The sequence below is a fragment of the Pelobates fuscus genome, chromosome 2 (assembly GCF_036172605.1).
Source record: "Pelobates fuscus isolate aPelFus1 chromosome 2, aPelFus1.pri, whole genome shotgun sequence".
NCBI lineage: Eukaryota > Metazoa > Chordata > Amphibia > Anura > Pelobatidae > Pelobates > Pelobates fuscus.
This window is the reverse complement of record NC_086318.1, coordinates 234,087,719-234,103,660: the sequence shown is the minus strand read 5'-3', so window position 1 is coordinate 234,103,660 and position 15,942 is coordinate 234,087,719. Positions and strand designations below refer to the sequence as shown.

The following is a 15,942-nucleotide window of genomic DNA, read 5'->3' as shown; positions in this document are numbered from 1 at the left end:
AATTCATTAGCAGTATGCACCAATTAATAGAGCTATAACCAATAAAACACATACTCACACAACCTCACTCACTAGCAGGCACACACCCCCCCAAGTGCACTCACTAGCAGGCACACACACATAGAAACCTAGAATGAGACGGTAGATAAGAACCATTTGGCCCATCTAGTCTGCCCAATTTTCAAAATACTTTTGATTAGTCCCTGCCCTTATCTTAAGTCTAGGATAGCCTTATGCCTATCCCATGCTTAAACTTCCCTGTGTTATCCTCTACCACTTCAGCTGGAAGACTATTCCATGCATCCACTACCCTTCCTGATATTATTTGTAAACCTTTGCCCCTCTAATTTGACTGTCCTCTTGTTGTGGTAGTTTTTCTTCTTTTTAATATAATCTTCTCCTTTACTGTGTTGATTCCTTTTATGTATTTAAATGTTTCTATCATATCCCCCCTGTCTTGTCTTTCTTCCAAACTATACATGTTAACCCCTTAAGGAGGGCGGGCGTTCTATGCCGTCCTTGGGGACCCCTACCTAATCGCCGGCGGGCAGCATAGAATGTCCTATGTACTTACCCGGTCACTGGCGATCGCGATGGGGGGACTCATCTGGCATCCCAGGGAGTCCCCCTGCTTCCGATCTGGCCCTTTATGGGCCATGTGATCACGATGACCTCACGATCACATGGACGGCATAGCCGTCCATAGCAATGCCAGCAGGGCATTATATATATACATATATATATATATATATATATATATATATATATATATATACCTATAGATAAATTAAAAATAATTAAAAAAAATTATATATATATATATATTCTATGTATATATTTATGTAATATTTTTACATAATTAGGTCACTTTATTAATTACAATTTGCGGGACCTGCCTGACAACCCAGGCCCAAAGTATAGGGAATTTAGTTTGCTAGCACTATATTTAACCCTATAACTTTCCAAGACACCATAAAACCTGTACATGGGAGGTACTGTTTTACTCGGGAGACTTCACTTAATACAAATATTAGTGTTTCAAAACAGTAAAATGTATTACAACGATGATATCGTCAGTGAAAGTGGTATTTTTTGATTTTTTTACACAAAAAGGGCACTGACAAAGGGCACTGACACTGACAATATTATTGCTGTGATACTTTTTATTGTTTTGAAACACAAATATTTGTGTGCAGCAAAGTCTCCCGAGTACAACCGCTTACATTCTAGAGGTAGTGGGGTATAGTGACACAAAGGGTAAAAGTAGGGGTACGAAGTAGGTTGTTAGAAAAGTATTCAATGAGGGCTTAGTAGGTAATTGTTGACAGTTGCAGCAGAGGAGTCATGGGGAGTGGGAGATAAAAACCTGCTAACAGTTTAATTGATATGCTTTCTTGAAGTAAGTTTTCAATGATTTTTTGAATGAGTGGAGACTGGGTGAAAGTCTTACGGAGAAGGGAAGGGAGTTCCACAGAAGAGGTGCAGCCCTGGAGAAATCTTGGAGGCGAGTATTAGAGGTGGGAGTACTGACAGAGGATATACGTAGGTCTTTGGCAGAGCGTAGGGGCCTCGACAGGGCATACTTGTGTATTAGGGAGGATAGGTAGGTTGGAGCAGCATTATGTAGGGACTTGTAAGCAAGCACCAGAATTTTAAATTGAGCCTTATATCTAACTGGAAGCCAATGCAGGGACTGACAGAGCGGCGAGGCGTGGGAGGAAAATGAGCCTCGCCGCCGCATTCATTATAGATTGCAGCGGTGCAATCTGAGCACACATAAGAACACTGAGAAGGGTATTGCAGTAGTCAAGGCAAGAGAGAGCAAGAGCATGGACCAGCACCTTGCTGCAGGTTGGGTTAAATAGGGGCAGATCCGTGCAATGTTTTTGAGATGGAAGCGACAGGATTTGATGATTGATTGGACATGAGGGGTGAAGGAGAGGTTGCAGTAAAAAAGAACACCCAGGCAGCGAGCCTGCAATGAATGTGTACTTTGTGGGGTTTTTTGTACTATTTGTACTATTTGTACTATTTGTACTATTTGTACTTTTGTGTGTAGTCTTTATGTTTGAATGAAGGAGTGTTTGTATATACAGGTAATTTTGGCGTTTTTAATACAGGGATGTGTTTTATATATAATGTTTGCATATGATTGCAATGGTGTGTTTGCATGTAGTGTTGGAGTTTGTTTGCTGTGATGTATTCACATATACAAATACATTGACACACATACATATCAACACAAACTGATATACATATAATATTTTATATATATATATATATATATATATATTTCGCCTCCATCCTGCTAACATACCTTGTGTGTGGAGGAGGTTGACCTCTGGAGTCCTGTTGGTGTCTGAGGATGATGGGAGTTTGCAACTGGAACACACACTCCTCGCTTCTTTCTCCTCTCCTGCATGTGCTGCCCCCTCTTCTTCTCTGCCTCCCTTGCGGCTCTTGATGTACCTGGAAGGAAGTGACAGGTATTCACTTCCTCCCGGCATCGGTGATACTACTTCCGGCCACTGTTCAGCAATGCCCATTGGGTGTCTCTAAGTGCATTGGCCTCCTGATGGGCCGACTCAGTGTGGGCCCAGTTGCAGCTGCACCAGTGGTGTTACTATCACTGTGTGGAATTAATTTTACTGGTGGACTGTGGGTAAATATAATTGCCAATTGAAACAGAACCTTGTTTAAGCTCCACCCATTGTTATATTTTTTCAACTTCAAAGCTATATTTAATGAAGTAATCCATACTTTTACTTATGTATCTTATGAAAACCAGAGTGCACAAGGACAAAATTAAGAGATTCAAACACAAAGAGCTATATAGAAACAAATTAGATAAAGCTATTTTTGGTGAAAAAGCCACCATGAAAGAATATTATAAACAATTCCGCATAGACAAAATCTACATCAAATAGTGTCTCAAAACTAGTTGATGAATGAGCAAATTTTGGAACTTGGCTAGTGTGAGCTATTTTTTCCAGAGAAAGTCAACAAGATCATAAGTTGAAATATCTGACACGCTAGTGGCAGTGCTTGGTATGGCCCAAGACCAGATAAAATTATCTTCTATATATCTCTGGAAAGGGCAGGGTTCCCTGTAGTCATCCCACAGTGGAGGGTCTGCAGAGGCGACTCTCTCAACTGTCTAAGGGCTGACTGGGTCGGGTCCTCGGTCAGTGACCGAGGAGAACGTTGTCACACGAAAACTGGCCAATCAGAGCGTTGCCGCGGTTCACCATGGCAACGCTCTGGCGGGTCTTGCGAGATACATGGTCTGCAGCTTTGCGGAGCTGCAGACCAGATATAATGGCCACCGTACCACCATGGAGCCCACACTGGACCACCAGGGGGAAAAAAGGTATTTAGTACCCCTCCCCTCTTCACCATCACCCGCCCATTCCCTCTTACCATCACCCGCCCATTCCCTCTTATCATCACCCTTCCACTCCCTCTCACCATCACCCCTCAACTCCATCTCACCATCACCCCTCAACTCCATCTCACCATCACCCCTCAACTCCATCTCACCATCACCCCTCAACTCCATCTCACCATCACCCCTCCTCTCCCTCTCACCATCACACCCCACTCCTAATCATGTTAATCTCACCCCATCCACACTCACCTGCCCTCACTGTGCCAAACTCACCCTGTCACATTAACCCCCCTTAATCCAGTCACACTCGTCACACTCGTCCCTCCTACCATGCCACAATTGCCCTGTCACACTTCCTCATCAAACCAGGTCATACTCCCTCACAACCACCCCCCCCACCACCACCACCCTGTCCATTTACCCCTTCACACAACACACTTCAAGCAGCTACCCCATACACATAGGGTCCCAGGCAGAAACACAGACATGCTCATAGAGACATACATTCACACACACAAGAATACTCTGTCAAGCACACTCTCAGGCACATACACAGGTAAACAGTGCATCAATGTGTATAAGTGACAGTGTGCATGTATTGCAATTCAATTTTTTTCACTTAGGCGAAAGTCAAACATGAGGCCCCACTAACACCAAAGGCCTCCTAAAGTCTAGAGCCGCCTCTGAGGTTCTCTGTGTGCTAATGTCATCCTCAAAGTCTTTAGAAACTACACTGAAAAAACTGGATGTATGTCACCAAACCAGCAGTTAAACTCTGCCCAGTCGGACCAGGATAAGAGAGCAAACCTTTTTAAATGGTTCACCCCATTTCCATGTAACAGGGCCAGTGTACTCCTGCCATAACCACTACAGTGGACTACTCTAGGAATGATTACTAATCTGTAGGGGAACAAATTTCTCTGCCAGAAGCCAATTGTCCCTGATTTGATGCCTGCATATTTGCTGAAAATGTCAGCTTGCCCCCTGCTATCAAACCGTAAAGGAAATATCAGGGGAACATATTATTCCCACATTCAAGGATAAGGGAGCAGTGAATCGATTTTACCTTTTCACCGTGAGCAATACATCAGTAGATATTTCTAAAGATTGCTGTAGAAGTTTTAAATGCCTGTATTTTAGTAAAATGTGAATTAACTATATTCACTTTGTGAGCACTATGTTCAAATACAGACATTTATTTGGCATTATGCTGCCACTTTTAATAATCTGTACTGCTAGCAATGCCTTTAGGCTCTTTACAAATATATATAGGTGGTATACTTGACAGTTTTTTTTTAATCTAGTTTTGTCATGCCTTCTTTATTTGAAAAGTATTGCTTTTAGGCATTTATACAAACATTTTATTCCCTGTGTGAAATATTGCAAGATGAAAGCAACTATATACATTCTATATCTTTTTAATCCCAAAAAAGGCTAAACAACGTGAACATTTTAAATAGTGTAAAATTACAAAAATTTACATAAATTACATAATTTTCACGTTTGTTTGCCAAGCAATCTGAACACTAAATTGCTGTGTTGTGATATATTGTGTATATATAAAATGTGATTGACACCCTTTGTCGAGGTAAGTGTGTTATAACAAAAAAGTGCTTTACATATAGGAAATAGCAGCTCTATACTTTAATGTGGGATACCCTCTTCCCCACACAGCACAAAAATATAAACACCTTCTAACGGTACAAGATACACTTGTACCTATAACCGGGATATACAGTACAACATTCAGTACATGAAAAACAAAAGCATACAAATATAGTGCAGATGGTAAAAATATTTCAATAAGTAAATAGCATAAAATCAAACCACTCACATGTAACGGAGCCTATGTGCATTGGGTCCGTATATCAGGCGCCTATGCTCTTAGGGCAGCATCACATAACTCCTTCATAGAGATATATCCTCCAGTAAAGAGAGAGAAAGACCAGTATGGTGTAGTGTGTCAATCAAATCGATGACCAATGTGATATTGAGCTCACCTTATCTAGATCCAAAGGTCATGGCTCTAAGATATATAGATATAGTGCCACTATAGAGGGGGGTGGCACGTCCCCTAAAATGAAGATTCCTTAGGCTGGATAGGATATCTTAAAATACTAAAACAATTTATTAACAAAAAAAAGTTAAAACCATAAAATATATACTGTCCACACTGTATCTGGATATCCAAGGTCAGCCAAATAGACTCTATGTAAGAAAAAACAACAACTTTAAATTGTAAGTACAGCATGATTAAGTCTCTCCATGGTTTTCTATCTAAATAGGCTAGCTTTGAAGTGCTCTAAAGAATGCACATATGCAGCAGTTCAAAAGTTATTGCAAAGGGTAATTTCATGATAAAAAAGTAATTAACATATGATGCATCTATTCTTTTCAATCTCATCTTCACTATATATTATGTCTATTTATATTTTCCAAAGAAAAAGTAAAGGATCACTTGTTTAAATATGACAGAATATTGAAACTTTAATATCTTTTCAAAATTCACATGAAAGTATTTAATATTTTTTCCGTTTGTTTTTACAGAACTACAAATTACTATGAAGGTTGATGAGCGTCAAAGACTTGCTCGAGAACGTCGAGAGGAGCGGGAGAAACTAATGGGTATGTCTGGTTTGTTGTAAAACATGTTCATTTAAACTGGCATGGCCTTTCTAACATTACTCTGGAGCCTCTAGTGGATGCATGAATGATAGCCACTACTAAGCAAGTAGATTGCAAAATGATTAAGATGAAGTGATTTTGATGCTTCTTAAACTGTTCCTTTTAGTCATATACACTGGCAGAGCCATAACTAGAAATAAACGGGCCATGGTGCAATCACCCCTCTTCCCCATGTGTCTCTTCCCCCTCCCCAGCTTCCCCATGTGTCTCTTCCCCCTCCCCAGCTTCTCCATGCGTCTTCCCCCCAGCTTCTCCATGCGTCTTCCCCCCAGCTTCTCCATGCGTCTTTCCCCCCCCAGCTTTTCCGTGTGTCTTCCCCCCCCAGCTTTTCCGTGCGTCTTCCCCCCCCAGCTTTTCCGTGCGTCTTCCCCCCCCAGCTTTTCCGTGCGTCTTCCACCCCCCAGCTTTTCCGTGCGTCTTCCCCCCCAGCTTTTCCGTGCGTCTTCCCCCCCCCAGCTTTTCCGTGCGTCTTCCCCCCCAGCTTTTCCGTGCGTCTTCCCCCCAGCTTTTCCGTGCGTCTTCCCCCCAGCTTTTCCGTGCGTCTTCCCCCCCAGCTTTTCCGTGCGTCTTCCCCCCAGCTTCTCCGTGCGTCTTCCCCCCAGCTTCTCCGTGCGTCTTCCCCCCAGCTTCTCCGTGCGTCTTCCCCCCAGCTTCTCCGTGCGTCTTCCCCCCAGCTTCTCCGTGCGTCTTCCCCCCAGCTTCTCCGTGCGTCTTCCCCCCAGCTTCTCCGTGTGTCTTCCCCCCAGCTTCTCCGTGCGTCTTCCCCCCAGCTTCTCCGTGCGTCTTCCCCCCAGCTTCTCCGTGCGTCTTCCCCCCAGCTTCTCCGTACGTCTTCCCCCCAGCTTCTCCGTACGTCTTCCCCCCAGCTTCTCCGTGCGTCTTCCCCCCAGCTTCTCCGTGCGTCTTCCCCCCCAGCTTCTCCGTGCCTCCCCCCCAGCTTCTCCGTGCGTCTTCCCCCCCAGCTTCTCCGTGCGTCTTCACCCCGCTTCTCCTTGCGTCTCATTCCCCCCCGCTGCTCCACGTGTCTCATTCCCCCCAGCTGCTCCACGTGTCTCATTCCCCCCAGCTGCTCCACGTGTCTCATTCCCCCCAGCTGCTCCACGTGTCTCATTCCCCCCAGCTGCTCCACGTGTCTCATTCCCCCCAGCTGCTCCACGTGTCTCATTCCCCCCAGCTGCTCCACGTGTCTCATTCCCCCCAGCTGCTCCACGTGTCTCATTCCCCCCAGCTGCTCCACGTGTCTCATTCCCCCCAGCTGCTCCACGTGTCTCATTCCCCCCAGCTGCTCCACGTGTCTCATTCCCCCCAGCTGCTCCACGTGTCTCATTCCCCCCAGCTGCTCCACGTGTCTCATTCCCCCCAGCTGCTCCACGTGTCTCATTCCCCCCAGCTGCTCCACGTGTCTCATCTCCCCAGCTCCTTCGTGTGTTTTATCTCCCCAGCTCAGTCAACACTGGGTCATGCATGGCTGATCTGATAAAATGGGTAAAGCAGGCGGACCATACAGTGCTGCCTACTGCTGCTATGAAGTGACCTCAGAGCAATACTGTTATTGGTCTCAGTGAACCTACAGCAGTAGTCAAGTTAGGTTAACTAACATGTCTGCTCTGCCACATAAAAAAGTTAACTTTTGTCCAAAAAAAAAATCAACACACATTATTAAAATATGAATAATAATTAAAAAATTCAACAACTGTAAACTTTGTTCAGACATTTTATTTCTTAGTATGTTTAAATCTTTATCACCTTTATTCAGGTTTGTTCTCAGATATGGGATGAACTTAAATATTTAATTTGAAATTTAAATAAATGGAAAGTACTTACTCCAGACAGGGGTACTTGGGGACATATTTTTAAGACTTTTTCAGACTCTCGGTAAAAGGTTGAAAAATGGGTATAGTCATCTAGACAACTATATCAAATTTAATTAATAAGGCGTGTGAGGTACAGATATGTATATGAGACAAAGGTTGGTATTAACAAGATAGGCCATGATATACGATCTTGTGACCTAAATATGATTCTATTATTTATCATTCAATTACATTTTGTGTTGCATTTTTTTTTCTTTTTTTTTTGTCCTCCACACTCCACACAAAGGAAAATTAGAATCTAATTTCCCTTTGGAGATATAGTTACATTTAAGTTCAGAAGAATCAGTTAAACATTAACCTAGATTTGTATTCGTCTGCTGATGTCATTTCTGCAGCATAGTTTAGCTGTCCCAGATATGAAAAGATGTAAAAAGGTAATCTGCCAACCTGGTTATACGGGGGGCTTAAACTTGACAATTCAGACATAGTCCAGTGTTGTAGTGCTACAAATTATGACATTCAATGTATAGATAAAAGTGTATTTCATTTCTTTATACCTTTCAATATTACACTTCTGGTGCATATGTTTAGAAACGCTAAAAACTTGGCTGCTGGAAAAAGATGTGAATGACGGTCTGTCTGTACTGCCATCCACCTTGAACGGAAGTGATGCACACACTAAGCATTGCAGGGAGGCGTACTTGTCATTTGGGGTAAATAGTTGCACCATTTCATGTGGTCACATAAGTGTAACCTTTAGTATGTTCATTTCTGGTGGTTTTGCCTTGAAAAAGCCTGAGGATAATTATTTATTATTATTTATTTATTAAAAATTCTTAAGAAACGCAGTCTTATTACCCATAGGGTCTCGATGCGCATACCAGCAATCAAAAACAAGCAAAACAATATCCAGCACACAACAGCATTATAATCACATGCATTTGAACCAGGTTAAACATTTCATGTCATCCCGTATGCCTGAGCAAATAAAACTGTTTTTAAGCTCCGGCGGAACTTCAGTAGATCATTCTCAAGTCTTAATGTCAGAGGCAGGGAGTTCCAAAATTGCGCTCCCTGAACATCACTCGTCCTCCCTCCGCACTTTTTCTTTTTAAAATTTGGAATCTTCAATAAGGCTAAATCAGCCGATCTCAAGGATCGACTGGGAGCATAGCGTGTGAATTTATCCTTCAGATAGTCTGGTCCCATACCGTGGATTGCCTTATATACCAAACAACCATTTTTAAACAGAACCCGTTCACGAATGGGCAGCCAGTGCAGGGCTTTTAAAGATGGAGTGATATGGTCATTGCGGGCCACACCCGTAAGTAGCCTTGCAGCTGCGTTCTGTATCAACTGTAGCTTGTGTATGATGTTCTGAGGCAGTCCAAGGTACAGGACATTGCAGTAGTCCAATCGGCTACCGATGATGGCGTTGACCACCGAGATTTGATCGGAGGGAAAGATACTATTCACCTCCTGGTTACTGAAGATGATGCATTCAGTTTTGGAGCCATTAAGTTTTAAATAATTGGCTCCCATCCACGACTGGATATCCTGTAGGCAGGAAGAAAGATTGATTTGATCCTCCTTTTTCTTGGCCAGGCGAAAGTACAACTGGGTATCGTCGGCATAGATATGATAGGGAAGCATGTGGCGGCGGATGATATGGGTCAGTGGCCTCATATAGATGTTAAACAGGATTGGAGATAAAGCCGAACCCTGGGGGACTCCACACGTCAGGGCGATGTTAGAGGAGTAAAATGTTCCCAATTTTACCCTTTGAACCCTGTCGTGGAGAAACGAGGTCACCCAAGCCAGCGCCCTGTCATCCACACCAGCCACAGTAAGTAGCCTCTCTGTCAATCTATCATGATCGATGGTATCGAAGGCCGCCGATAAATCCAGGAGTACCAGGGCAATTTCCTCCCCTCTGTCCAAGGCCCACAGGAGATCGTCGTGGACTTTAACCAGGGCAGTCTCTGTCCCTCTACCAGGTCGAAATCCCGATTGGAAGTCATCCAGAATGTAATTAGATTCCAGGTGAGGCTGAATCTGCCATACCGCCGCTCTCTCGATGATCTTGGCCAAAAAAGGCAAGGTGGAAATAGGTCGATTGTTGCTCAACTCGGAGCGTGGCACAGTTGGAGTCTTCAGCAGGGGGATAACCACAGCCTGCTTCAGAATGCCAGGAACAACTCCGGTGGCAAATGACATACTAACAATGTCTGCAATATAGGGGGCCAAAACATCAGCGGCATCCTTCACCAGCTGAGCAGTGCAGGGATCCAGCGATGAGGACGATGCCCTGAGAGACTTGAGGATGATCAAAATCTCGGGTGTACTAACGGGTTTAAAATTCGAGAACATCGGGCCATCATAGGGTGTAAAAGTTTCTGTATCAGGTTCCACCACTATGTTGCTCCTAATTAGATAAATTTTTTGTTTAAAAAAGTGAGAGAGGGATTCGCAAAACTTTTGAGATGTTTCTTCTTGGGGAAAACATTCTGTTTAAAACTAGTTTAATGTAATGAAACACACATTAGATTCTTAGAGAAACTATCCAAGCACCATAACCAGTACAGATCACTGTTGTGGTTATGGTGCCAGGAGTGCTCTGGAGCCCCCTCGTGTAAGTAATCACACCTTTTGCTAACTATATGACAACTTACCTACGGTCTGCTTATCAACAGTCACTTCCTCCGTGAGAGTTGGTAGCTCTCTGCCTTGAGCTAATCCCTGCAGTGCAGGGCTTAGCTTACTGACAATCAGCTGATGCTCTCGGCCATTGAGCTGGCCCTGCATGGTCGGGTTTAGGTCCGGAGAGCAGCTTACTGAAGTTTTGTGTAGGTGCTTCCACCTGCAGCGTCCAGGTGACCCTAAATAAGTTATTAAACATTTCGTAAACAGTACATTGAGAGGTGTGCCAGGGCACTCCTGGTACCAATCACTACCATGTGCTGTAATGGTTATGGTACATGGAGTGTTCTATTTAAGTCATTGGGTATGTTAAAAACCAGTGCAAAAGAACCCCTTAAGGTTGAGATAAAAAAGTCAGAGACTCAATTACTTCTACTGGGCATACATATGTTTCCACTTTGATTTATGGTCCCAAAGTCCTAATGTATGAATGTAAAAGTGTATTGTCTTCTGACAGTTACACCATACTTCTATTACAACTTTGATGAAAAGTATAGTACCCAATGATAAAAGCATATGGAAAATGATACTATATGAAAAACCATGGTAACCAGACTTGAAATTGTGTTTTAGCAGTCACAACATGTTATTAACCTAAAGGTATTTGCTTAAAAGAAAGTACACACATGCATGCTGCTGTGTTAGGAGAGTCTCATGTTCCACCTTTACGTCAGCTAGCTAGATTTAAAAAAAAGAGGGCAATGGAAGGTGATCTCGGTATAATATCAGCTTTTTACTCTGAGGCTCGTTCTCATGTTATGTATGTGAAAGGAATGTTCTCATCACCCTATTGCTTGATGCCAGTTATCACACGTACGTTTTTGTCAATCCCCAGATATCTAGAGTGACAGTAATTTGTTTCGTTTTTATTTTAAAAAAATTTAAACCTATTGTCTTTTTTTTTTTGCCCATGACAAAAGATGCATGTCATTTCTTTCATTAGTTTACTTGATATATTATATACCAAGTAATAGAAATGTGTGTTGTGCGCCAGACTCGTTAGATGGAATAGTTATTCGAACAAACATGGCCTTTCAGGAAATGTACATGGCATTTAGAATGTGTATACATGTGTTGGAATTCATTGCTCTGTAGTTTTGTCAGGTAGCACTGTGCAATGACACATAAAATCCGATACATCGCTTTACTGTAACAGTTTAAACAGTGCCCCTATCCCCAGAGCATTTTTTTCTCAAATTATAGTAAAAGTAGACCTGTCACCTGAAATTAACTTTAGGAAATATTCAGTGAAAATAATATTAGTAACAGATTCTTATCGGTATCGAACCATGTTTTAGTGAGTTTAACTGTGTTTGGCAAATCAGTAAGTATGTAGCATTTATAGCACTCAATAAAAGGTTAATGTAGGTACATTGCAACAGCATGGGTGGAGTGGCCATATGTGTACTGTGATAAAGGGAAAAAAACAGCTGTCTGGTTATTCAAGCTGTAGAGTTTATGGTGCTTAAAACAGAGTCTAAGTTTTGCATATGACTAACTAGAGCATTGCCAGTTCTGCTCTAAAGAAGGTAGTGTACCCTTGGGGTATTTAAAAGGTGATATTGTAGAATGTGAAAAAACAAAGTATCAGACACACTATTATATATTATATATTGTATTTCTGTAACATTACTCCATTATAACTGAAACCAGTTAAAGGACCACTCTAGTGCCAGGAAAGCATACTCGTTTTCCTGGCACTAGAGTGCCCTGAGGGTGCCCCCACCCTCAGGGACCCCCTCCCGCCCGGCTCTGGAAAGGGGAAAGGGGTTAAATCTTACCTTTTTCCAGCGCTGGGCGGAGAGATCTCCTCCTGCTCTCCTCCTCCGATCCTCCTCTTCTACTCCCCGTCGGCTGAATGCGCACGCGCGTCAAGAGCTGCGCGCACATTCAGCCGGTCACATAGGAAAGCATTCATAATGCTTTCCTATGGACGCTGGCGTGCTCTCACTGTGAAAATCACAGTGAGAAGCACGCAAGCGCCTCTAGCGGCTGTCAATGAGACAGCCACTAGAGGACATAGGGGGAAGGCTTAACCCATTCATAAACATAGCAGTTTCTCTGAAACTGCTATGTTTATGAAAAAATGGGTTAACCCTAGAAGGACCTGGCACCCAGACCACCTCATTAAGCTGAAGTGGTCTGGGTGCCTAGAGTGGTCCTTTAAGTGATTTGAACTGGTTTGGGTTTAGATTTATGAACCTGCCAGACACCACTTCGTGTGTAATGAATTGCTATAGAAATGAAATGTATGCCATTACTCTGGAGTAGAGTGTGTGATCACTAAAAAACAAGATCCTAATTTTTGTATTGACAATCTGATGGTGCTGGAAGCAAAAAGATTGCATTAATGTTTCTTGTATTTTGTCATATTTGTAACTCTTTGTGGTTCTCCATTCTCGGGCCAAAAAATATGTTAATCCATCAACTAAACAAATGAAATTATTGGCAATGACAATAACAGATTAATGTTCACTTGTGGCAATGGTGAACTATTCAATTACTGGTACTATGATTATAAAGGGAAGCTCTTGGTCATATTTTAATTTTATTTTTTCAAATAACTACTACCTGAGTATTTAGTATTGTTTACTGAAGTGAAATCAAAAGTTATCAGAAATCCTTTTCTCAGCTGCCAAATCAAGGTAATGAGCACTGTCGTATTCCCATGGTTGCTAATCGGTTTCTGAGTTTTTGGTAAATTGCTAATTGCCATTAATTGTAATTTATTCATTTTTAATTCTTTGTTTATGGACATCCAGAATACATAGACTGAAAAGCATGACCTCATATTCAATGCTATTTGGCATCAAGATTTCACCTTATTTCATGAGAATCACAGAGAATTGTAACAAAACTGTTGCAACCACAATTTAGCTGTGTAGAACATGTATGAGAGTTGATAACAGGAGAAAAGAGAAGAAAAGAATGGAAAAGAGTAGAGAAAGAGGAGTTGCCATGAGACTCACCACTCCACACACACGGTTACCTTTTTCATACTGCCATGCTCTCAATAACTCCCCCAATCCTGTCACTAACCCACATGGGGGGAGATGCATGGGACTTCTTTCTAGCTATGCCTTTGCTTGAGAGGTTGGGTACCCCTTGCCGCTATGTGCCATTTAAATGCTCCATATTGAGCAGGACTACTTGCATTTCCATTACCTGGTCATTTTGGTATGTTGTGTAATTGGTAACTAGCTAGAATATATCAGGAGACATTCCCTTGATGCTTGTTTGTAGTTTGAAGTTTTTATTATCAATTCAGATAGTATATTTGGCGTACTTGTGGCTTGGAATTCGAATTAATTTTCTTAATAAATAATCAATAAGCCCCTTAATTTAATCTTTTTAGCATCTCAAATTTGACCGGTTTTGACCATAATATACCAACTTTGGTGTAAGATACATGAACCTTGAACATGATACAGATGAGTTTACCAGATACAAAAAAAATACACACAAAGGCATGAGGCAGAGGTAGTACTGTCCACAACATGTCCCAAACTATAAAATTGCTTATGAATTGGAAACACAGATTACAATCTGTGGCTCAACCTCAAATGTTCTACTTCTTATAACTTCTTATTAAGTATGCCACAATTCCATACGTAAAAGGTAAATGTAGAGGGATGAAGCAACTTAAGGAGAGGTCAGAACCTTATGACTTTACACCAGTGTAAAATCAAGCATTAAAAGTCCGCTGTTCAATTTCCTAAGCCATGAGGTTCAGCTCAAATGTATGAGAAAACAAATGGAACTGCTGTTATTTATTATGTAAGCTTATAGTTTTCTTATTTGGTTACCAGCTGCCAGAGAATCTTTATGGTTAGAGAAGGAAACTAGGGCTCGCCAGCATTATGAGAAACAACTAGAAGAACGCAAGAAGAAGCTGGAGGAACAGAGGCTTAAAGAGGAAAAACGACGAGCTGCAGTTGATGAGAAGCGAAAAATGAAATTAGAAGAGGACAAGGTAGGATTACTCATTTACAATATCAATCCTGTGGTCTGTGATACTATGCATGTCCTTAACTACATTTTAATTTAGGGAACACAAGATGGAGGGATGATATGGTTGTATTATGAGTCATTGCATTTACTAGGAAAGGGATATTTAGTTCTTCTGTACTTCAACAATAAATATTTATCATTCTAACTGTAAGCATATTTCTTTTGAAGGAACGCCATGAAGCTGTGGTAAAACGTACGATTGAAAGGAGCCAGAAGCCAAAACAGAAAAACAACCGTTGGTCCTGGGGTGGTGCCCTGCAGAGTAACACTAGCATTAGTAGCTCAGGTAAACAGGAGTGAGATATCCAGCAAAGTCAGACTTTCCATGCAGTCATTGGCGGTCATGTACTTGTTCAGTACATGTATCTTCTTGAAACTGATTATGGATATGGTTAATTATGGTTTATGGCTTTGCTTTGCATTTGCAATGTATTTTATGATTAAATCTTTTTTTTAAAGAAATTCTTCAAACACCATAACACCTCTAGCGCACTGCAGTTGTTATGGTATTAGGAGTGCCATGACTCCTGCCCAGTGTAAGTAGTTAAACTGTTTGCAGTTTGACTTTTTATATGGGATGTGCCTTGCACCGGTCTACAATGCTTCTCTATATAAGCATCTGACTGGTCCAAAGATCATCAAGCATGAAAAATTAGGCTGCATCAAGGAGACTGTCTTGGTGATGGATTACAGGTAAGTTTAAAGGGACACTTTACTGCGCAAGTACATAAAAAAATAAAAAACACTAATTTGTAGATATACCACCAAAGAAAACATGCATGCATTTAATTATGCATTATTTTTTCAGTGGGATACATCTAAAAGCAGCTTGCAAAAGCTGCAGATTTCTTGTTGTCAGCCCTGGCAAGCCTTTCTTCCCCAGCTCAGAAGTGGGCTGTCTACAGACTTCCCAATGCAGTTCATTGAGTCTTTCCAAGACAGGTGCTTTGGGCAATTGTCTGCCTCTTGAGTTAACTCCACTGAGCTAAATAACCAGGATGTAATAGGATCTAATTGACAGCCATGGTCTAGTGGCATACTGAGGCGGAAGGTGCCACTCACTAGGGGGGTGCCCAGGGATCACTTTCACAATGGCGGCATTTTAAATATAGGATCCGCCCCGGGTGCCAAATGCTCCTGGTACGCCCCTGGCCATGTGGTATGTAACAAGGTTCATTTATAAAAGTGCCGATTTCTATGAAATCTGCACTTTTTGTAAAATGGATTTAAAAAAACACACACACTTTTTACATAAATATTACTTTACAAACCTAAGATATGTATGTATATTTAAAAACTTTTATTGTTATATTGACACTCTAAGCTCCAAGACCGCTATAATTT

General features: G+C 41.9%; 1 protein-coding gene across 5 annotated transcripts in view; it reads left to right on the top strand.

Moving 5' to 3' along the window:
* The window catches only part of MAP7 (microtubule associated protein 7), a 171,650-nt gene that overhangs the window by 126,294 nt on the left and 29,414 nt on the right, over positions 1-15,942 (top strand). For all 5 annotated transcript variants that reach the window (XM_063443272.1, XM_063443271.1, XM_063443270.1 and 2 more), the window contains exons 3-5: positions 5,936-6,013; positions 14,397-14,560; positions 14,767-14,884. In XM_063443272.1, the coding sequence (XP_063299342.1) occupies positions 5,936-6,013; positions 14,397-14,560; positions 14,767-14,884 (360 nt within the window). The remainder of the gene's footprint in view (positions 1-5,935; positions 6,014-14,396; positions 14,561-14,766; positions 14,885-15,942) is intronic.